This window comes from Sphaeramia orbicularis, chromosome 5 (assembly GCF_902148855.1).
Source record: "Sphaeramia orbicularis chromosome 5, fSphaOr1.1, whole genome shotgun sequence".
In the NCBI taxonomy this organism is placed as follows: domain Eukaryota; kingdom Metazoa; phylum Chordata; class Actinopteri; order Kurtiformes; family Apogonidae; genus Sphaeramia; species Sphaeramia orbicularis.
The window spans coordinates 42,244,991-42,268,704 of NC_043961.1; the positions used below are offsets into that span (position 1 = coordinate 42,244,991).

Sequence of the window (23,714 nt, forward strand, 5' to 3'; positions counted from 1 at the left end):
TATTTAGTTACTGTTTGGAGATATGGGGAAATACATGTACAAGTTCATTACATAGAATTTTTATATTGCAAAAAGAGCAATAAGAATTGTTCACAATGTTGGTTTTCGGGAACACACAAATCCACTATTTTTACAATCTAAAACTTTAAAACTCATTGACCTTGTGGAATTCAAAAACTATTCAAATAATATACAAAGCAAAGAACAACTTACTACCGGGAAATATTCAAGAAATGTTTTGTGAAAGAGAGGGAGGCTATGATTTAAGGGGAAAATTAAATTTAAAGATTCATAAAGTACGCACTACATTAAAAAGTTTCTGTATCTCAATTTGTGAGTAAATTTGTGGAACAAATTGTGTTTGGAGATAAACACAAATATCAAACATAATTCAGTTTTATAAAAGATATAAAGAACTGATTCTTGAGAGGTACAGTATTTAATAATGACAATGAGGCTTGTTTGTTTATGAATGATGTATTGATAAATCTGCTGTAATTATTGAAGAGAATGTTTGATTGTTGAGTCTGTTTCTATGACTGTACTGACATATACATTACTGTTGTGGATAAGTTCAGTTACTGCATTATGGCTGTTGTGGTTCGATGCTAAAATTAGGGAATAGTATAGGCTGATTGTTGTATGAAGTTAATGATAAGGTGTAAAAGCACTGAGGGATAGGATTAAATAAGTTTATACTTCTTCCTACTCCTTTTCAACCATGCAAAATTCAGACTTGTATGTGCTTGAAGATAGATTCTGTCCATTTAAATGTTATTTTGTTTATGTCTTAATTTGCTTTGTTTTGTCTTATTTTCTTTGCATGCTTGAAAAAAAAAAAAAAAAAAAATGTTTTCACGCAAGTGATGTTGTGTATGGATCACCACCCCCCCCCAACGTGCTATAGGGAATTTATACATCGTACCAAGGTTCTAATTGTTAACGAAATGAACGAAATGATGAAAAACTAAAATTGAAAAAACATTTTCGTTAACTGAAATAAATAAAAACTCTAATTAAAAGAAAAAAAACAATAACTAACTGAAACTGTATTGTGAGCTTACAAAACTAACTAAAACGTATAAAATTATGGATAAAATTCCCTTCGTTTTCGTCTTTGTCAATGTCGGATTGATATTCAAATTGATTTATTTCGCTCCAGTAATTTGAGCTGGCAGCACCATACAACACTTCAGTCTGTCATGTCTGGTCACTGGTGGTTTCCAGTCATCTTCTGGTCCCCACTCTACCTGAAACATACAGACTAAATCTGGGACAAAGCAGCACAGTCCTGTATGGGATTTACTTTAGTGATGTGTGGGGTCAGGTTTTTTTTTTGTGTGTGCGTGAGTGACAGAGACAGAGTGGAGCTGAATGACAGACAATGTCAGACAGGTATTTGAACTAAACATCCAGGTAAAGGATGGAGAGTTTATCACCATGAAAAGGCCTTCAAGTCTTAACTGCACAGTTTAGAAGAGGAGAAAAGAGGAGGATGAAAACTAATCCAATGACAGAGGTATGGAACCTGTTATAATGTTAAAAAACGTTTGATGTTACTAGCAACAGCTAGCTGAACTGAACTGAAGCAAAGTTGGCTAATAATGGAACTGAAGATGATTAAGATATGACATATCTGCTAAGGTGTGGTTTACTGCTGATGAACTGGGTTATATATGGTATAAGTGGTTATATATGTTCTGTCTGCTTTAACTGCTGGTTAGCTGGTTTATGTATGTTTCTATCAGGTGTTAACTGCTGGTTTTAACTGGTTTATATATGTTTCTAATTGTTTAACTGTGATTAGCTGGGTTATATATGTTTCTATCTGGTTAAACTGCTGGTTAAACGGTTTATATATGTTTCTTTCTGATTTAACGCTGGTTAGCTGGTTTATATATGTTTCTATCTGGTTTAACTGCTGGCTGCTTTGTGCGTCTCCTCTCACGCTTTGCACATCTTCGCATTGTTTTCACGTAAGTGACGTTATGTATGGATCGCACCCCCACCCCCCAAACTACTATAGGGAATTTATACATCATAATGCAACCATGTGTTTGTGTCTCTGCTCAGTCAATGAGCCACCCTAACCTGAACCCCAATAAGTGTCCAGGGTAACCCACTGATCCGTGCCTCACTAATTTCTTTGAATAGGATGGTGAGGAAGATAAAATATATGAAATAACTAAAACTAATACTAAAACTAAACTAAACTAAACTAAAACTAAGCATTCAGAAAAAACGATAACTAATAAAAACTAGCAAACATGCTCTAAAAACTAATTAAACTAACTGAATTAGAGAAAAAAAAGTCAAAACTAAATAAAACTGAACTATAATTAAAATCCAAAACTATTATAACCTTGCTACAAATACACAGATTATATTACATTAGATTACTACTACCCATCATCACCACAAATACACAGATTAGATTAGATTACTGCTACCATAGTACTACAAATACACAGATTACATTAGATTATCTACTACCACAGTACTACAGATGCATAGATTAGATTACATTAGATTACTACTACTACAGCACTACAATACTTAGATTAGATTAGATTAGATTAGATTACTACTGCCACAGTACTACAAATGCACTGATTAGATTGTGATTATTAGATCACATGGCAGAGGGTATAAACACCCCCTCATGGCTGAGGGTAAACACAAACCCCCCAGTGTTAAAGAGCCCACATTGACCAGTACCTTTCCTTCAGATTCAGTCCATACTCTCACATGTTTTTAATGTGTTTGTTCAGTTTTCATGGAGATCGTTGGGGAAAACTGTCGTCACTCTCTGCAGGAGAACCTGCCCCTGATAAAGTGCCCCAGTGCAGGTGATCTGGGGCCAAGAGGACCAGGTCAGTCCAACATTGGCCCACTGTCCCTCAGTGGGTTCACAATTTCCTTCTGCTTTGTCACAGTATTTGTCTTGTTGCCTGTTTTGTTGTTTGTTGTTGTTGTTTTCGTCTTTTCATGGTATTATTTTATTTTATTTTATGCATGAATAACTTAAGGAACTCAGGATAAAAATGGCCAAACTGGAAAAAATTAAATGACTTATGATTTGGATTTACATACATACATACATACATGCATATATATATATATGTGTGTGTGTGTGTGTGTGTGTGTGTATATATATATATATATATATAATTTTCTTGTCCACCCTGAGCCGTGTCTCCTTCAGACTCGGTCTGAAGCCTGAGGCCTGGGAGCCTGAGGGTTCTGCGCAGGATCTAGCTGTTCCTAGCTGTTCCTAGGACTGCGCTCTTTTGGACAGAGATCTCTGATGCGTTGCTCTTGGTATCTGCTGGAGTCACCCTCTCAGCTTGGGGGTCACTGCCCCTAGTGCCCCAATCACTATTGGTACCCACAGTGCCTTCACACTCCACATTTTTCTATCTCCTCTTTTAGCCCTTGTATTCTCGAGCTTCTCATGTTCTTTCTTTCTGATGTTGCTATGACTTGGGATTACTACATCTATCACAACCACTGTCTTCTGATGTTTGTCGACCACCACTAAGTCAGGCTGACTGGCCATCGCATCTTGTCGGTCTGAATCTTGAAATCCTACAGAATTTTGGGCTGTTGTTCTCAATACCCTTCGGTGGTTTCTCCCATTTTGACCCTGAGACCTCCAGTCCATACTCGGTACAGATGTTCCTGTACACTATGCCAGCTACCAGGTTATGCCACTCACATGTATGCTTTGCCTACCAGCATCTTACACCCTGCTGTGATGTGCTGGACTGTCTCAGGGGCTTTCTACACAGCCTACACCTGGGGTCTTGTCTGGTGTGGTAGATCCCAACCTCTATTGCTTGGTGTTTCAGGGCCTGTTCTTTTGCAGCCATGAGTAGTGCCTCTGTGCTGTCTTTCAGTCCAGCTTTTCCAGGCATGGTATGTTTCTCCGATGTCAGCCATTTCCTCAATTTGTCAGTCGTACATGCCATGCAATGGCTTGTCCTTCCATGCTAGCTCCTCGGGCTCCCCCTCCTTATGGGCTTTTTGGTGCTTGAGGCATTCACTTAGCAGTTGGTCAATGGGGGCCATCATCTTGATATATTCCTGGAGGTTTGCTGTTTCCTCCTGGACAGTAGCTCTTACACTTATAGTCTTCGGCCCCCTCCTTTCACTTTGTGTACAGCCTCAGGACGCTGGACTTAAGGTGAAACCCTCCGGTGCATGGTAAGCAGCTTCCTTGTCTTGTTATCAGTGGCTGTATCTCTGTCCTGCACATCTGCAATGTTCCCTTCAGGTAGTTCAACGCCTTCAGTTCTGATCACCTTTCCTCGTTGTTTTTTTTTTTTACTTGCGCAAATGGCTAAAATGTCCTGTTCCTGACAAAACTTCACATAAAATACAATTAAATATGCTAACTCAAATGTGTTTCTGTAACACCAGTTAGTGTTGTAACAAAAATGTGCCGTAATTAAAATTTAATTAGGGGCAAAAGAAAGTAATGGATCAAATTGCCCACTCAGTAACGGATCAAAACAGACTATAGTCTCAAAAGCACAGACTATTTTGTCTGAAGAAAACAAAATGATAGGTTTCCAATTATCCATCCATCCATCCATTATCCACCGCCTTATCCGGGGCTAAATCGCGGGGGTAAGTCTAAGCAGGGATGCCAAGACTTCCCTCTCCCCAGGACACCTCCTCCAGCTCTTCCGGGAGACCCGAGGTATTCCCAGGCTAGCCGAGAGACATAGTGCTCTCCAACGTGTCCTGGGTCTTCCCTGAGGTCTCCTCCCGGTGGGACATGCCCGGAAACACTTCCCCAGGGAGGCGTCCAGGAGGCATCCGAAACAGATGCCCGCGCCACCTCAGCTGGCCCCTCTCGACGCAGAGGAGCAGTGGCTTTACTCTGAGCTCCTCCCTGGTGATGAGCTCCTCACCCTATCCCTAAGGGTGCACCCAGCCACCTACGGAGGAAGCTCATTTCGACCGCTTGTATCCGGGATCTTGTCCTTTTGGTCTATGACCCAAAGCTCATGACCATAGGTGAGGGTAGGAACATAGATTGACCGGTAATCGAGAGCTTCGCCCTCTCGGCTCAGCTCCTTCTTCACCACAACCAACCGTACAGCGATTGCATCACTGCAGACGCTGCACCAATCCGTCTGTCAATCTCATGCTCCATCTTTCCCTCACTCGTAAACAAGACCCCAAGATACTTAAACTCCTCCACTTGGGGCAAAGGACTCCCCACCGACCCGGAGAGGGCAAACCACCTTTTTCCAGTTGAGAACCATGGTCTCGGATTTGGAGGTGCTGATCCTCATCCTACTCGCTTCACACTTGGCTGCAAACCGCCCCAGGGCACGCTGAAGGTCCAGGTTTGATGAGGCCAACAGGACAACGTCATCTGCCAAAAAGCAGAGATGAAATCCTGTGGTCCCCAAACTGGACCCCCTCCGGCCCCTGGCTGCGCCTAGAAATTCTGTCCATAAAAATTATGAACAGAACCGGTGACAAAGGGCAGCCCTGCTGGAGTCCAACATGCACCTGGAACAGGTCTGACTTACTACCGGCAATGCGAACCAGGCTCCTGCTTTGGTCATACAAGGACCGGACTGCCCTTAGCAAAGGGCCCCAGACCCCATACTCCCGAAGCACCCCCCACAGGATACCACGAGGGACATGGTCGAACGCCTTCTCCAGATCCACAAAACACATGTGGACTAGTTGGGCGAACTCCCATGAACTCTCAAGCACCCGATGGAGAGTATAGAGCTGGTCCAGTGTTCCGCGACCGGGCCGAAAACCGCATGTTCCTCCTGGATCCGAGGTTTCGACCTATCGATCGGATCCTCCTCTCCAGTACCTGGACTAGACTTTCCCAGGAGGCTGAGGAGTGTGATCCCCCTGTAGTTGGAGCACATCCTCCGGTCCCCCTTCTTAAAAAGGGGGACCACCACCCCGGTCTGCCAATCCAGAGGTTTCCAATTACAACTTATTATATACAACATAGCCAGTGATTCCCCCAGTGCATTATAGGCCTGGCAGACTGGCAGACCGCAGGCCTTGCTTGCCCCCCCACCAGGCTAAGCATCGTGTGTTTATTTATTTTAAGAAGTTTTATACATGGTAGAACTAGTGATACCCAAAGACGCTATTTAGAGCTTTCAACCGTAGGCCTGTCTGGTGATACGGTTGAAAGCGCAATGGCGACATCTTATGGTCAATACGTGAACGCATTTGGGGTGTGAGGTCAGGTGTATTTTTCATCACCTGAACCCCAAACACCATTTGCCTGTCTCTACCTGTTGACACACTAACAACTTCACTGAATAATGTGACATGTCATGGTGAAAAGGTCTAAAAACATTGGACTCTATTTTTTCCAAAATCGGAGGCGCACTGGAGGGAGACAATGAGCCCACTCGTTCACCTGCTGACCAAGGGGCAGTGCCACCCCTCCCTATATGCAGAACACCCGCAGTGTGTGCCACAGGTTGTTGGATGCTGGCTGGAGGGAGAAATGTCTTCCAAATGGCAGTATGAATCTGGAGCAAGCACAAAGAAAAAAAAATCAAACAAGAGGAGGCTCGTGCTTCACTTGAAAGTGGGTATGTCGTTGAAGTAAAAAAAAAAAAAACTTTGTGGCCCAACGGCCACCACAGTGTATCCTCTGTGCCAGGAGGTCCAGGAGCCGTCGGTCATCGCTTCCTGTGTCTCTGTTCCCCAGTCTCCCATCTGTTTCCAGTGTCCCCTCACGTGTCTATTGGTTTCTGTTGAGCTTATTTCTAGTCAGCCTGTCAGTCTTTAAGTTTTCCTGTCTGTCTTATAATGTGTTTGTTCATGTCCTTTTCATTTCCATGTCCCTCACCTGTCTTCCTCTGTTCTGTGCTTTCAGTCTCTAGTTCAGGGGTGTCCAGATCCGGTCTTCGAGGGGCAATATCCTGCATGTTTTAGGTGTATCCCTCTTCCAACACACCTGATTCAAATGATAAGCCTATCATCAAGCTATGCCTGATAATGACCTTCAGGTGTGCTGGAAGAGGGAAACATCTAAAACATGCAAGATAGCAGCCCTCGAGGACCAGGATTGGACACCCCTGCCCTAGTTCACCTTTTTCCACTCCTATCCTCCTCTCATCCTTTTGTCCTCTGTCTTGTAACTATTGTCCTACCCCTGTAGTCTTAGTGTTTCTGCTCCTTTGTCTTTCTGTCTCTCTGGTCAGTCTGTCGTTCCTCTTTCTTCTAATCTGCTAGTCTTTTTCGGTGATAGTCATTTTTTAATGGGAGGGGTGCCTCAAAATAAAATTATGCTTAGGGCCTGTAGAAGCCAATAATGTAGTAACCACCCATAATGTAATAAATTTGCCATTTTTAAAATGTAATAGGCCAATAACGTATAACTGACCAATAACGTAATAAAAGTCCTGAACCGATAATGTAATAGCTTTTGACCAATAATGTAATAACTTATTACGTTATCGGTAGGTTATTACGTGATACCTGATAGAAAAAATTCTTTGAAAATGTAATAACTGAGCCAATAAGTAATAATATATTAATATCACTGTATTTAAGTTTAATTTATTAGATATAACTGTGGTAAAATCCCCCCCCCCCCCATGTATTTGTCGATTTCAACTGATGGTTAAAATGATTTTAGTCCTGTCTGCTGCTCCTTAGCCCTTTCAAACTATCACCAAACGAAATGGAAGCACGTTTACAAACATAGACGATGGTATGATATGAATATGTATGACATGTATGACATGTAACTCATTTCTTGAGATAATGATTTTTTTCACAGTTAAGGATGTTTTGATTTCCCATAATTGACCACTAGAGGGCAATGGTGTGACATTGACTTTCTTCAGTTGTCCCAAACTTCCTTTCTTCCTTTCTAGGACACATGTTGAAAGGTAATCAGTGATCAGTTTTCTTTGGTGAAACAGTTCATTTTGTTGAAATTCTTACATATACCACGTACAATCCTTATATATTTAGTACAAGAGGATTATAACATTATTCAGTGTATTCAAAGCAAACTGACTATACCTAGCTAACTGCTGGTAAGTTATTGACATTCTTAATTATTACAGTTCTGATCAATATCAGGGGGTATAAACATTTTTAAAGAAAAGTGTGTATGTATGTGTATGTGTATGCGTGCGTCCGATTGTGTGTGTGTGCGTGCATCTGGTAAATTTTGTGAAACGGAATGGTATATTGAATAGATCAAATATGGGACAAACCCTTAAAAATGTTTATACCCCCTGATTTTCTAAAACTGTAATAGTTAATAATGATGATAACTAGCCAACAGTTGGCTAGGTATAGTCAGCTAACTTTGAATACACTCTCAATAATGTTATGTCCTCCTGCACTAAATATATAAGATTATACGTGGTATATGCAAGAATTTCAATAAAATGAATTGTTCACCAAAGAAAATTGATCACTGATTACCTTTATTATGTACTAGAAAGGAAGCAAGGAAGTTTGGACAACTGAAGAGAGTCAATTTCACACCACTGCCATCTAGTGGTCAATTATGGGAAATCAAAAAAAATCCTTAACCCTATAATGCCAAATGTATCTATTTGAGACATGAGTTTGGAAGCCCTCTACATGATCAGTGTGATATTTTTTTTCTGAAAAACCTGATGTAAGCAATTAGGTACATGCTATACATGGATAATCCACCAGGGGGGAGGAATTTGTTCCCCAGAGGCCTTTCCGTGACACTACAAGACTGTCACTAATGACGAAGGAGCAACAGATGGTTTTTGAAGAAGAACTTTGCCAATTTTGAAAAGGTTAAAGTCAGAGAACATTAAATTTTTTTTACTGAAACATCAATAGGAAGAGTTATTGGGTTGATGCAATGTGAAATTACTTCATATTTCATAATCTATGTTTTAGTAAAACCGTGTTGAAAAAGGCATATCAAATTTGATACAGCAGGTATATGAGGTATACAAATTTCAATCAGTCAATTGTAATTTTATTGCATTTCATGCATTGTACATATCATCAAGCAATGTACAGTCTTCTTTATTTTTCAATTAAACTATCAAATCAATCAACCTTTATTTATAAAGCACTTTTCATGCACAGATGCAACACAAAGTGCTTTACAGAATTAAAAACAATTACACAATAAAAACAGAAAAAACAATTACAAAGAAAACCCCTCCCTCCCACCCTCCATACTAGACATGCACACACACACACGCACACACACGCCCACACACGCACACAACAGGGAGACATGGCATGGCACTGAGGATCAAGGAAACGCCACCTTTGGGGCCGTCCACACTGGGAGGAGCCACAGGCCGTGCCATCGGGGGGACCAGCACCCAGGCCCCCCAACTCCGACAGACAGGTGGACCCCACATCGAAGGGAGGACCCCCAGCCAGCTGGGCAAAGGTACCCAAGGACAGTACCCCCACTAGAAGACCAGACACAGCTCCCAGTGTGGAGGACCCCCCTGAGGAAACACTGGCGTTAAAAGCTAAAGACTAAAAGCATAACATAGGACTAAGAGAATAAATAAAATAAAATAAATACAGTACCAATAGTAAAATACGTAAGATTATAAATAAAATTTGGTTAAAAACCAGTTTTCTAAAATTTTACTCAAAAACGGTAAGTTGGATACAGGTCGGTAATTATTAAGAATGTTGGGGTCTGAGTTGCTGTTCTTCAGAAGGGCTTCACCACCACCGTTTTAAAGGCGGTGGGGAAGACACCCGTCTGAAGAGAGCAATTCATGATGTTTTAAAATCTGTTCCTCAAAGAAGCCATAAAATGTCTTTAAAGTGATGTAGGAACTGGATCTAAAAGGCAGGTTGTTGGGTTTACTTGGGAGAAAACTCAACCAAGTGTCCTCGCATCAACCAGGGCAAAACTCTCCAGTGTTTCCTCAGACAAGGACAACAGTCCAGGTGTGTTAACAGACAAAACTTTCTGGGATAAAGGCTGGATCTGATGTCCTTGATTTTAGTTCTGAAGTGGTCTGAAAAGTTTTTACAATATCATCTGTTGGTGTCTTAATATCTTTATTAAAATCAGTGCCTGTTAAAATATTAAAAGTGGAGAAGAGGAACCGGGGGTTGTCTCTATGGTTGGTGATGAGTGTGAGAAATGGGAAATTCGTGCCTTTTGACTGCGTTATTGTAGGTTTGGAGTTGTTGACGTAAAATCTCGTAATGCACAGTCAGTTTGCTCTTTCTCCATCTTCTCTCAGCACTCCTGCGTTCTCTTTTCAGTTTATTGATTTCATCGTTCTTTCTCCATGGGGGTGTAGGTTTTCTATTTATTGTTTTAGTTATTAGTGGAGCCACTGAGTCCAGAGTTGACTTCAGTGTACTGTTAAAATGATCAACGATAAAATCACAGGACGCAGGTAAAATTTTAGCAGGAGTTCTTTGTAAAATCTCAATAAAATTTGCAGCCACTTCAGAAGTTAGATAGCGCCCCCTCACTGTTCTCACCGGGGCCTCTTCCTGGTTAAAACTGGTGATGTTAAAAAATACACAGTAGTGGTCGGACACAGCCAGGTCGACAACAGAGGACACACTGATGGACAGGCCATGGGTTTATGACCAGGTCCAGAGTGTGTCCTCTGTTGTGAGTTGGCCTGTGAGACGTGCTGCTTAAAATCAAGACAATTTAAAAGGTTAAAAACTCTCTGGATATTGGATCCGAGGAATCATCAATGTGTAAATTACAATCACCAGCTATTAAAACCTGCTCTAAGAAGTGTGAATGATTGATAAAAGGTCAGAGAATTCGCTGATAAAAGAACTAGAGTGATGGGGTGGTCTGTATATAGTGATGCAAAGAATCGAGGCTGCTAAAAGTAAGGCATGGTGCTCAAATGACTTATAACTGTTAAAGACATCCATTTGAGGTCAGTGTGTCATTTGTAATGGAGGCAGTCCCGCCTCCTCTTCTAACCCTCTCTAGTAGAAAATAAAAAATTAAAATTTGGTGGGCAGGCCTCGGTGAGTACAACAGATGCGTCAATGCCAAGCCTGTCTCAGTTAAAGAAGACAGTCTAACTTATTATCTAAAATCACCATTCATTAAAAAAGTTCTATTTAAAAGAGAACGCACATTAAAAAGTGTCACATTGATGGTGACAGGTGGCTTGTTCGAGGTGGGTTGTGGGTGTTTGTGAGTGGTCTGAGGTTATGAAGGTTCACAGACTGAGTATGGCGGTGTCTGATGGTGTTGATGTAGTGTAACGCTTACCGGAATGGATGAGGTGTTGGTGTGAATATGAGGTCCAAGTCCGGTATTGTGTGTATGGTGGTCAGAGGTGGAACTGAGTGAATAGGAGCATGGACCTGGGGGACATCAATCGGTGTGGGACAGGGCAACTGGTGCGGGTGTGGGGATAATTACATGTTTAACCGCCGTATGCCAGATTGGCAGAGAGCATGCGGGCACCTGCCCTGTTTAGGTGACGCCCATCCGGCCCAAAGAGGTGTCGTCTCTCCCAGAAAACATCAAAGTTGTTGATGAAGCCGACGTGGTGGGAGTTGCAGGCAGAGGAGAGCCAGGTGTTAAGGCTAAGCAGACGGCTGAAGCTGCCTATCCCTCTGCCGCAGGTGGGGGTGGGGCCGGAGATAAAAACAGTCACCTGGGACTGTGAGATGGAGTTAAAAAGGTCTCTAAAAATCCTGTTTTAAAAAGTTCGGACTGTTGCCTGCCGATGTCGTTTGTGCCTGCGTGGATAATAATCCTTTTCGTCTGCGGATGGGAGCTCAGGATGTCCGGCATTTTCCCGGCCACGTCGGTAACGGTGGCTATAAATGTTTAAATTGCATAATTTGGTACATTTAATGCAAAAAAAATTTAGATATGGGTGCTTCTATGAAACTGGGTTTATTTTGGTATCTGGCACTTTTCCAGCTTTTTAGACTCAATAATAAAAGAGAAATATAAACATATTTCCCCCAGGATGGACGTAATGATGACCTCAGATAAATGCAAAAAATCCCCAAATTAAGGAATTTTTAATACAATATTCAGACCCAAATTGGGACATAAAAAGCTACCTAGGTGTCATTTTTGATCTGAAAACATGTGTAAATGGTCTTCTATAGACTATAAATAAGACATTGTGTTAAATGTGTTGATCTTGGTGGTTTTTCTAATCCAGACATGCAGGTTTTCATGAATCTCAGTCTCATTCCAGGTATCTTGTGGAACCCATCATGTCCATTCACATTACATGTGGAACCTGTCCATTTAAACACATGTAAATCACAAGTGATTTTGCAACAGCGGTCATTTTATGAAACACTCTGCCTTGCATATTTACTTGGATTCTCAAAATGTACATGTAAGAAAATAAAAAGATATTCAAAAAATTGTAGCATATAATTTTCGCATATAATTTTCATGTCCTTTTCGGTGTCCCAGGTGACATGGATTTTGTATGTGCCCATCAAATAAAAATGTATTTTATCTGAAAAATAATGTATTTTATCTTGGTAAATATATATATATTTTTAAATAGACCCAAAGTGCTTCCAAACTTGCTTCATAACATTAGTCTACATCTGGTTTGAATTTTTATCCCCTCTATCCTGTTTTTAGGACCAGTTTTATAGAAGCACCCAGATTCAACTTACTGTATCATGATGATTGATGACTAGATGGGTGTTGCCATGGTACCATTTTGCTAGTAACTACTAAGATTTTCACTAAAAACTGACCAATTTAGAGAAAAGATACACAGTAACCTGTTTTTGTGTGTGCACATGTTTTAGATGGCAAAAAAATACAGTGTTGAAGGAGCGTTGAAAATGATTATGCTATGATTATAATTATATAATTATAAGCTCGCATGTGTACAGTAAGAAATGCTGAGTGCATTTCTGGTCTGAACAAGGCAGGACCTGTTTCAGGCCTACCACCATACAAAATAAAAAGTGTTGTGAACCACAAAATTAGTCAAGAAAACTGAAATGTTTGTCCTTCCAGACTTCCACGTGCCAGTTCCACTGGTGGATTTCTCATTGCTGCTTGACGTAGCACTTGAAAATGTTCTGATGTATGTTTGAAATTACCAATATATTAGATATGTTTGTGTTATATTATGTTTTCGTTTGTTCAAAAATGATAATATTTGAGCATTGAGACACAATGTATCAAATATGATACAAACTGAAACTCATACATGGAAATTCGTATTTGATTTTTTTTTTTTCTCCGTTGTTCAGAAGACCAATAAAGGCTCCAGTTTTAAAGAATTGGAATTTTCTGTCGATGATTTAATGGTTCAGGCGGCTTACAGGGTTAACAGTGAAAAAAAAAATACAATCTTCAAGAGTGAGTTACATGTCATGCATGTCATACATATTTCATATCATACCATTGTCTATATTTGTAAACATGTGTGCTTCCATTTCATTTGGGAGATAGTTTGAAAGGCTAAGGAGCAGCAGACAGGACTAGAGATCATTTTAACCATCAAGTTAAATCGACAAATACATGGGGGGGGGGGGGGTTCACAATTATATCTAATAAATGAAACTTAAATACAGCGATATTAATATATTATTACGTTATTGGCTCAGTTATTACATTTCAAAGAATTTTTTTTTATCAGGCCAATAATGTAATAACCTACCGATAACGTAATAAGTTACTACGTTATTGGTCAAAAGTTATTACATTATCAGTTTAGGACTTAATTACGTTATTGGTCAGTTATTACGTTATTGGCCTATTACATTTTAAAAAATGGCAAATTTATTACGTTATGGGTCATTATTACGTTATGGGTCGTACTACGATATTGGCTTCTACAGGGCCCCAATTTGGCCTTGGGGTGGCCCTGCTAAGGGGAGTACAACCGCCACAGAGCTGACATTAGCCGAGCTGCGACTCGATAATGAGGCAGAGCCGTGCAAGCTGGCACAGATGTTAGCATGTCATCAGAGCATCTTCTGTGAGCTGAGATGGTAAACATCGAACTAGCGGATTTAATCCAAAATGTTTACTTTTAAATGTGACCTTTTCATGACTTTTTAAAATTCACTGGCCGATTAATTAGGGTTTAACTTAAGTGATCTTCATACATTTATCATACATTGTAAACAAAAGATTACATTTTGTGCATTCTGTTCGAACTTAAAACTCATTTATCATATCTTCAGGACGGAACTCAAACACTCAGTAGATCAGATAAAGTCATACATAGAAGCCTCAACCCAATTCTCTACCTCATTTGATAGGAGTGTGAGGAAGCTGCCACTCTGCATGGCAGGCTAATGAAACCACTACTTCCTGTAGGTACCTAAAAGGCCATGAAATCATATTACAGAATATGATTTGCTATGATCATATAGCTGATCTTGTGGGGAAATTTTTAAGAAAACTGGATAAAATGGTTTTGATACATATATCTAATAAATTCTTAAAAGGGAATAAATTTGACTAATTCTGACGCACCCTGTTCCTTATCAATACATAAGTTGATGTTAATTCATATTTGTGTACACTTGATAAGCTTAAATGTTATGTAACCATGTGCTCAGGATGGCTTGTTACAATATTTAGTGCACGTAAGATAGTCATCAAGATCAAAGAAAAAGATATTGCAAAGTTCACATAGTTATCTAGAATTTTTTTAAATTTTGTATATGGTACTTTAAAATAGGTATAAATATCTTTACTTTCTGTAATTTTCATAATCCATTTCCAAGTAAAACCGTTAAATTAAAAAAAACAAAAAAAACAAAACCCACTACTTTTATGGTAATGGGTCAAATGCTTAAAATCTCCTGGCCCCAAACTTTACATGCAATAAAAATTACTTCTTGGAAAGGCAGTATAAAAATCTCAACACAGTATGTGGATACACATATAAAAAGTAAAATACGGAAAAAAAAGAACTTCATATATTACATTTTTCAATATTTTATAAAAGATGACAAAATTGCAATTCCAAAATGTGCTTTCACCGAGGAGATATGCCTGTATTCATATGGCTGTAACTTTTTTGTCTTCAGGAATTTTACAAAAACCCATTACAGATCCAAAAACTAGACTAAGGGTGTATTCACACCAGGAAAGTCCCGATAGTTCACTTGCTTTGGTCCGGACCAAATTTTTTTTTTTTTTTTTTTTTTTTAATTTGGTGCGGTTCTACGGAGCCCGGGAGGGGACATGCAAAAAAATAAAAATTATTGCGTTATAACGCAAAAGTATTGCGTTATAACGCAAAAACTATTGCGTTATAACGCAAAAACTATTGTGATATAACGCAAAAGTATTGCGTTATAACGCAATAGTTTTGCGTTATAACGCAATCATATATGCTCTCTCTTGATTGAGGTCCGTACATAATACATTGTAATCCAGTTCGGGTCCGACCGTGCCAGGTCTGACACGCCCCCCTGTCCTGTGTAGTATGACCGTAACTCTTTCATTATTAGTCCGATTGGAAAAATTCCAACGGTTTTTGAATTAAATTCCTATTTGCCCAGCTTCACGTCTGTGTGCAGCTTCATGGATACAGATGTATGTGCGCCAGTGTGAATGATCTGTGCATGAAGAAGGAGGATGTGCGCATTGTATTAAAATCCTTTATACTCCTGAGCCTCAGATGGTCCACCTGGACTGGTTTCTTATTTTGATCATAAAAAGGTCGGAAAATATGCTTTGAGTCGTTTTGTCAATTTTTGCAGACCACTTCGAACGTTCAATATTGCAATCACTATTTGTTTTAATACTGTAATAACAATTTAAAATGACAAAAAACACAAAAACGGAATTAGTTTTTTTTTTTTTTTTTTTTTTTTTAGTTTTAGCAGAAAAACACTGAAATTAGACATGGGTACAACATTTGAAAGTTAAATATGAACTTTAAAAGTATAAAAACTGTTTAAAACAAGCTGTGTGAGTATTTGCCTTTTATTGTGCAAAAACAGGGTAAAAATCCAAACTCTACAGGTGTGTCCCCCCCCCACACATACACACCACACACACACACACACACACACACACACACACACACCACACACACACACACACACACACAGGGCATTTGTCCGTTCTGTGTCTGCAGAGTGCCTTCATGTTCGTGGTTCTGCAGAAACAGTTGTGTCAGTTCACAGCTCTGATCCAGGCAGTGCTCCTATGGCACAGTCTGAACATGGAAAATAGTCTGTTGAAACGAAAAGTCCGTCCTCTCCTGTGGATGTGTTGAATGTCTGTGGTGTTTGGACTGATCATCATCAGGCTCTTCCTCCGTCCTTCATCTGTGTGTGGACTGTCTTCAGTCTCTGCTCTCATCACCAGAGCCTTTGCGCATCACCGTGACTTCTCTCTCTTCATCCTTGAATGTAACTACCGGTGGACACATGGAAAAATAACACACATAGAACAATGTATTAGACAAACAAAACAAGGTCAAATTGTACTATTGAAGAAAAAAAGTCACCGAACATCAGCGTATGCGCTCTTATTTTGGAGAGCGTCATGCGCACTTTTACGCACAGAAAGTCCAACATACTCCAAACTAACACATACTCTACACGGCTCGTACTTTATTCTATAAAACCACGATGCAGTATAAGCGTCAGTTACACATATACTAAAGTGAAACAAGTAAAACTCCATAGAAAAAAACAGACAGTGCTTCAGTCATGTAGAAAATCCACTAAATGGAACTGGGTGAACTTTACCTTTCTTCTTCAGATGTTGCTCCATCAGTCGCTCCTTCGGTCACAAATCCATCCGTAAACTCCAGGGGGGTCATGGGACTTGGGATATCCGTCTTGCCTACATTTTCCAAAACTAGATCTAATCCGTTATCCACTCCGTTATGCGCTCCGGTTCTTCGCTCCATGAATCCGCTCTGCTGTGTGCGTCCCCAGTCACCGAATGGCTTATTTTGCGTCTTCTAGGACAGGTGCCCGTGAAATTTCGCACTGACCCGAGAATGTCCATAAAGCACAGAGTCTCAGGCTTCAGAAAACCGTTGGAATTTTTCTGATCGGACAAATAATGACAGAGTTACGGTCATCTGAACTACACATGCATAGGGCACAGGACTGCAGGTACAGATGTGTCTGACCTGACGACCTGTCCGATCCCGAATGCAGATCCCAATGCAAAAACTATTGCGTTATAACGCAATACTTTTGCGTTTAAACGCAATACTTTTGCATTATAACGCAAAAACTATTGCATTATAACGCAATACTTTTGAACTATTGCGTTATAACGCAATAAATTTTTTTCTCTTCATGTCCCTTCCCGGGCTCCGTACGGTTCATATTCACACTGTACATTTTTGTAAGTGGACCAAAATCTGTAAACAAAACCACGTGTGCTGAGGTCGTTCATCCATTGGACAGAAATGAGCAGTGTCCATTAAAGCGCTCAGTTCCAAAGTGAAAGGACAGAATCACGGAAATTTTGCGTGCTGTTTTTGTTATCGTCATAGTGGTTTTTACAGATGCAGACGTCTGCACAAGTGTTTGAGCAGCAAGAGCGTTTGATGCAACGTCAGGTTACAGTATTTTAGAATTCATTTCTCTACTAGAAGCACTCGGAGAGCGCAGACCTCCGCCAAGGCTGATCAGTGCCCCCACCCCCGATCACCACCAAAATTTAATCATTTCTTCCTTATCCCATTTCCAACAAACCCTGAAAATTTCATCCAAATCTGTCCATAACTTTTTGAGTTATGTTGCACATTAACGGACAGACAAACAAACAAACAAACAAACCCTGGCAAAAACATAACCTCCTTGGCTGAGGTAATGACGAAGACACAGGGCAAGACAGCTATGGAGGACAGCGCTCATGTGTGCACATCATGTTGTGACTGTTGGTCTGATTCACACCAGACAGAACAGGTCTGAAGTGTGAATTCTACTAGTTTATGAAAAGACTGTTCTCCAAAAGCATTAGTTCTCCGTACTGCTTACCTATGTGTATCTATCCTATATCACCGTTGAGTTTCGCCAGGGACAGAATTCCTTAACGCAGGTAAAGTTTGCTGGGGCTGATGAAGTCGTTTATTATTTTTTATTTCAAGCACAAACAGACAAATCTAACCGTCATCCTAATCATTCTCTCGCTGAACAAGCTGAAAACGTCGGAGTTTTTCTGTGTCCTTTCTGTCACTTGTGTTATGCACATCGCCCAGATTGTCCAAAAGGCAGCGTGTCCCTTCCGAGCTCCAAGTTTTGACCACGGCTCATTTTCAGCTCCGTAGCCTAACCTCACTCTGAGCGCTTCTTTGGTAAAACTCTGTTGTCCATAATGCTCGACGCACGACGGGAGCTCGTTAGGTACAAAAAACCCAACTGTGTCGGATCGGGTCCGGCCTGCTTTCACACCTCAAACGAACCGCACCAGGGTTCGTATGGAACCCGCACCGAGACCACCTCTTCACTGGGTCTCGGTTCGCTTGTTTGGTCCGGAACAGAGTTCGGTGGTTTTTATTCACACCAGCCCAAAAGGTCCCGAACCAAGGGAGCAAACGAACTCTGGTCCGTTTTAAACGGACCAAACAAGGCAGGTGTGAATACACCCTAATTTGCTTTAAAAAGAGCTATAATAGGGTATTGGGGGACAATTTAAAGTTTTTACCACACATGTATACCTCCTCTTGACCAGGCCCATACATATAATGTGAGTACCAAAAATAGCTAAAAGTTAATTTTGGTTTAGGAAAATAGGATTTCCTAGTTGAATATATATATATATATATTTTTTAAATCTAATAGACAAACTGTGTGATGTTTAAATAAATTGTCTTCTTCATTTGGAGAACTCAGTTCATTGTACATTTGTGAATACCACGTACCAGGTACTATTCCTGGAGATCTTTTATAATATTGAAAATTGTGAATATTCCATATATTGTAAGATTGAATAGTGTGAATATTGCATATATTACAATATTCATTTATTTGGCACATACATAACATTAATAAAAAACATAAAACAGTAAAGGTGCAGGGAGAAGCAGCAAGTCTAAAATGGCTTGTTTTAAAGCCTCCATGTCATAAATACATAAACATTATAAAAATTATGACTCCAACAATAACATTTTTTTTCCTGCAGAGGAACCAGTAAGCTCCACAACAGGGATTCTTGTTCACCTCTATCTGAGTTGGGCTTTAGATCATTTCTTAATTTCAATTAATAATTATTGTGATGAAAAGAAAGACACTCCCCCCACACTACTCTTACATAATGACAGGACTGGTAATTTGGTAACTTACACAGATCACTTGAACCCTCAGTAAGCCATGTTTCTCATTAAGCAATAACTGAAAATGAGTGGTTCATGGGAGTGCAAAAAGTGCATAAACTCATCATAATGTTTAGAAAAGCTACGTAGGTTTAAAATGGAAAGTTGTAAATGCATTGGAAGGCATATTAGCACAAATTACATTGAAATCTTTTACACTATAATAGTGACCAAGTCAGAAGCATTAAAATTGGAGTAAAAGTGCACATCAGGATCAACGTCACTGTTAAAGAGTCAGCAGAATCAAAAAATTTGTTAGTTTCAATTGACATATGAAGTACTAGCCATTTGGGTAGAAATGTGGTCGACCTTTTAAAATTTAAAAGAGAACAATACCATGTATTATTCTCTGACAAACCAAGCAAACAAGGCATTTGGTTTTGTAAAGCAAGGTTTCCGCTATGGGGTACCAGCTCGACTCGACTCGACTCGGGTACCAGGTACTATTCCTGGAGACCGTTTCCATTACAGGATTCTACCGACTTTAGAGTACCTGGTTGTCATAGCACGCTGTGTGTATCCTCGTGACATCTGCTCAGAGAGTTACTGATAAACTCGCATGTTGCATGTTGCCCCGTCAAGCTCATGCTGAATCTTTCATCGGCCACCAAGGACAGAAATGTCTGAACCACCCTCAACCAACCACAGTGTTGTTTGTGGGCTGTCATCATGGATTAGCCCACGGTATATTTACTGTAAACTTCCGAATCTGTTTTTTAAAATGACGGTCGCACGTTGATGACGCAATGATGCAGAGACAACTCTCTGACCTATCAGTGGTCTGCAGTGTTTCCATGTCACATTTAGTATCTCTTCACCCGATTTGGAACCTTGACCAAGCAAGTACTAAAAACATAGTATCGGGTACCAGATTCCAGGTTCTTTTACACAATGGAAACTCAAAAAGGCTGAGTTGAGTTGAGTCGAGCCGGTACCACGTAGTGGAAACGCGGCATTAGTTGAGGTGCAGTGGTGGATGAACAATCAGTTTGTCATATTTTATATATGCTATATCATCTCTTTCCCACACTGCTTTCAGAGCTGAGAGAAGTTCTCTTCTTTTCTGTTTTTTAGAAAAGTCCTCATTAATGAAGATCCCTGTACCTTTCAGCCTCTTGGCCCGATTCAGGACAACCAGTTTATCCTTCAGTTGTAGAAATCTCACCATAATGGGATGTGGTTTGTCCGAGTTAGCAGACACAAGCTCCCCAGTTCTATGCACCCGGTCCAGCTCAATTTTGACATTATCTGGTTGAAGCTTTTCTGAGAAAAGCTTCCTTACTTTGTCTTCACATTCAGCCACATTTTCCTTTCCTGACTCTTTAATGCCATCAATTACAACATTGTTGCATCTTGAATGACCTTCTAGAGACTCAGTCTTGTCAAAATATGCCAGAAGACTTTTGCAGATCATGTCCAGATCAGACCTGAATTTGTTGCAGTTCTTTGTCAAGGCAGAGGAAGAAACTTAATATCATCAATATTATTTTGAGTCATTTCTACACTCTGTTTAAAGTCATACATTTGCTTTGTCAGGTCATCTATTCTCTTATTTGAAGAGTCTCTAACACCCGAAGACACGATTTAAACTTCTTTCTTGTTGTTGAAGCAAAATTTTATAAAAGTCTTTTTGCTGATCCAACAATTCACGCCTCTGAGACAGGTGACGTACTCCTCACAGGTGGTGTTGTTAGCCTTTGGAGGCATGATGGTGGTCTCTGAGGGCCAACAAGGCCCAAGCCTCACTTGAACGATGACAAGTAATCTCTCAAAATAGTTTTAATGGACCAAAGAGTAATAGATCAATTCTTTATGGATACTTCAAAGTTCAATAAGTTGAATAGATCTGTGATGTTTGCCAGGATATAGGAGTTGAATATAGGAGCAGCATCAGTTCAAATATACAGAGCCGAAGTCAAAGATACAGAGCAATATATTGAACAATAATATTGAATTTTGTGAATATTACATGTAATTTTAATATTGAATATTGTGAATATTACATGTATTAATAATAGTTGAATCTTGTGAATATAATATGTATTATAATATTGAATAGAGTGACTATTACATCTATTATAATTGAATATTGGGAATATTACATCTATTATAATATTTGAATTTTATGAGTATTACATGTATATAATGTAGATTATTGGAATATTGCATCTATTTTAGTATTGAAAATTGTGAATCTTACATATATTATGATATTGAATATTGTGAATATTACATATATTATGATATTGAATATTGTGAATATTACATATATTATTATATTGAATATTGTGAATATTGCTCTATTGTAATTTTGAATATTGTAAATATTACATCTATTATAATTGAATATATGTGAATATTACATATATTTTAATACTAAATAATGTGAAGATTGTATCTATTATAATATTGAATATTGTGAATATTACATGTATTTTAATATTGAATTGTGTGAATATTACAGATATTTTAATATGGAATAGTGTGAATAATATATTTATTACAATATTGAATATTGTGAATATTACATGTATTTTAATACTGAATAGTGTTAATATACAAATATTATATATTGAATGTTGTGAATATTGCATCTATTATAATATTGAACATTGTGAATATTACATATATTAAAATTGAATATTGTGAATAGTTACAGCTATTATAATTAAATACGTGTGAATATTACATATATTATATTGAATAATGTGAATATTACATATATTATGATATTGAATAACGTGAATATTTCATCTATTATAATATTGAATATTGTGAATATTACATCTATTATAATATTGAATGTTGTGAATATTACATGTATTTTAATATTGAATATTGTGAATCTTCTTTGTTCTCCATCAGGTGTTGGATGTTTCTGGTGCGTCTGTTCTGCAGAAGGCACTGCCTGGCTGCCAGGTGGCACTTTTGGATAACTGTGGTCACTCCATAGCCTTAGAACGGCCCAGGAAGGTTGCCAAGCTCATCATGGACTTCTTATCTGCGGAGGAAGTGGACAGTCAAGATACAAAGAAAGTTTCTTAAAGGAAACACGTTCCTTTGACCTCAGGAGGGATTGAAGTCAATGGAAGATGTTCTATATAATATTTAATATTTAATAGAATCTGTACCGACAGTCACATAGGCACCGTTTTACAATGTCCTGCAGGACAAACAGCTGTTATCGTTGGGTTTGATGCTTTTCCATTAATCCAACTAACATCCTCTGTTTTTTAAATAAACCACAAGGAGAAAAAAGTCCAGCTTTATGGAGTTCAATTCCTGCCAAAACTTTAAATATATTTTGTAAATACAAAACAGACCTATCGAATACATAACACACATTAGAAACAACACCATGTCTACAAAGTAAAACAACAGTAGGAACTAGAGATAGAGAACAAGAACAGGGAGCAGAGACAATATTGATATACGCTTAGGGCCTGATTTACAAAGATCGCAAATAATGGGCGCAAATGTGCTCGCTTGTGCTAAAAAAATGCACATGCTATTGATTTGCGTGTTACGGGTGATCTACTAAGATTGGTTGCGCAAATGACAACAAACGCAAAGTCTTGGAGACCGCCCTAATTAAATGAGGATTTTGCGTGTGCTACTGGTTGTCGTCATGGAGACAGTGTGCTGGAAAAACTGCTGTGGGATACCCCAGCACTCATAAATATGAAGTTGCTCTTTTTCCACCCAGAGGGGTGAATCGGCATGTCTCTGTTGTTGTTTATCAGTGGTGAAGTGTGTTATTAGTGAAATAAATACGTTCTCTCTGTATGTCGCTCTGTATGGTGAATGAAAACTTTTAAGTCCGTGGGCATAATAGAAAACCCTCCACATCTGTGCTTATATAGCTGGTTCAGGAGCCCAGTCACAACACCATGGACAGTGCTGTTTGTGTGTGTGTGTGTGTGTTGTGCAGCGCATGTTGTGCAGCGCGAGAACCCGTCTCATTCGGTCTCTCTTGCAAACGCGAGAGAAAGAGAGAGAGAGACGTTTCGCAGGGGTTGGGTCCTGGCCTAATGGTGATGTGCCACTGGTGGAACCGGGCGTGGGGGGCATGCCCATAAAGTGGGGGGCCATTTGTCTCAAATTATTAGGGGCTCAGGGCCCTAGGCCCGAGCACATATTGTTGTTGCTCGCGCCTCTTTCAGTCACATATTATTCCTCATCTTCCGGACAAGATTTCGCCCATTAATAGGGCCTAAGGTGCTGGGAGTACCCCTGCAGTTAATACATCAAAATGTGTGGTTTCATCGGGAATAGTGTGGTATTACTCAAGGTAGAAATTCGTGAATTTTTCACAGAGTTATTGGCAAAAAACATGCGAAAAAAGTCCCATAGAAATGAATGGGGAAAGGAAAAAATCTGCCAGAAAAGTCCACTTCTTTCCAACTGCTACTGCTTCATCATACTTTGACCTAC

The 23,714-nt window shown here is 39.5% G+C and overlaps 1 protein-coding gene across 1 annotated transcript in view; it reads left to right on the forward strand.

The window, feature by feature from the left end:
• LOC115420007 (abhydrolase domain containing 6, acylglycerol lipase) overlaps positions 1–23,376 on the forward strand; it is a 48,822-nt gene extending 25,446 nt beyond the window's left edge. Inside the window, 3 exon segments of the mRNA XM_030135110.1 lie at positions 2,772–2,833; positions 2,835–2,873; positions 22,146–23,376. Of these exon segments, the coding sequence (XP_029990970.1) occupies positions 2,772–2,833; positions 2,835–2,873; positions 22,146–22,325 (281 nt within the window). The 3' untranslated portion in view covers positions 22,326–23,376.
• Positions 23,377–23,714: the final 338 nt, after the last annotated feature.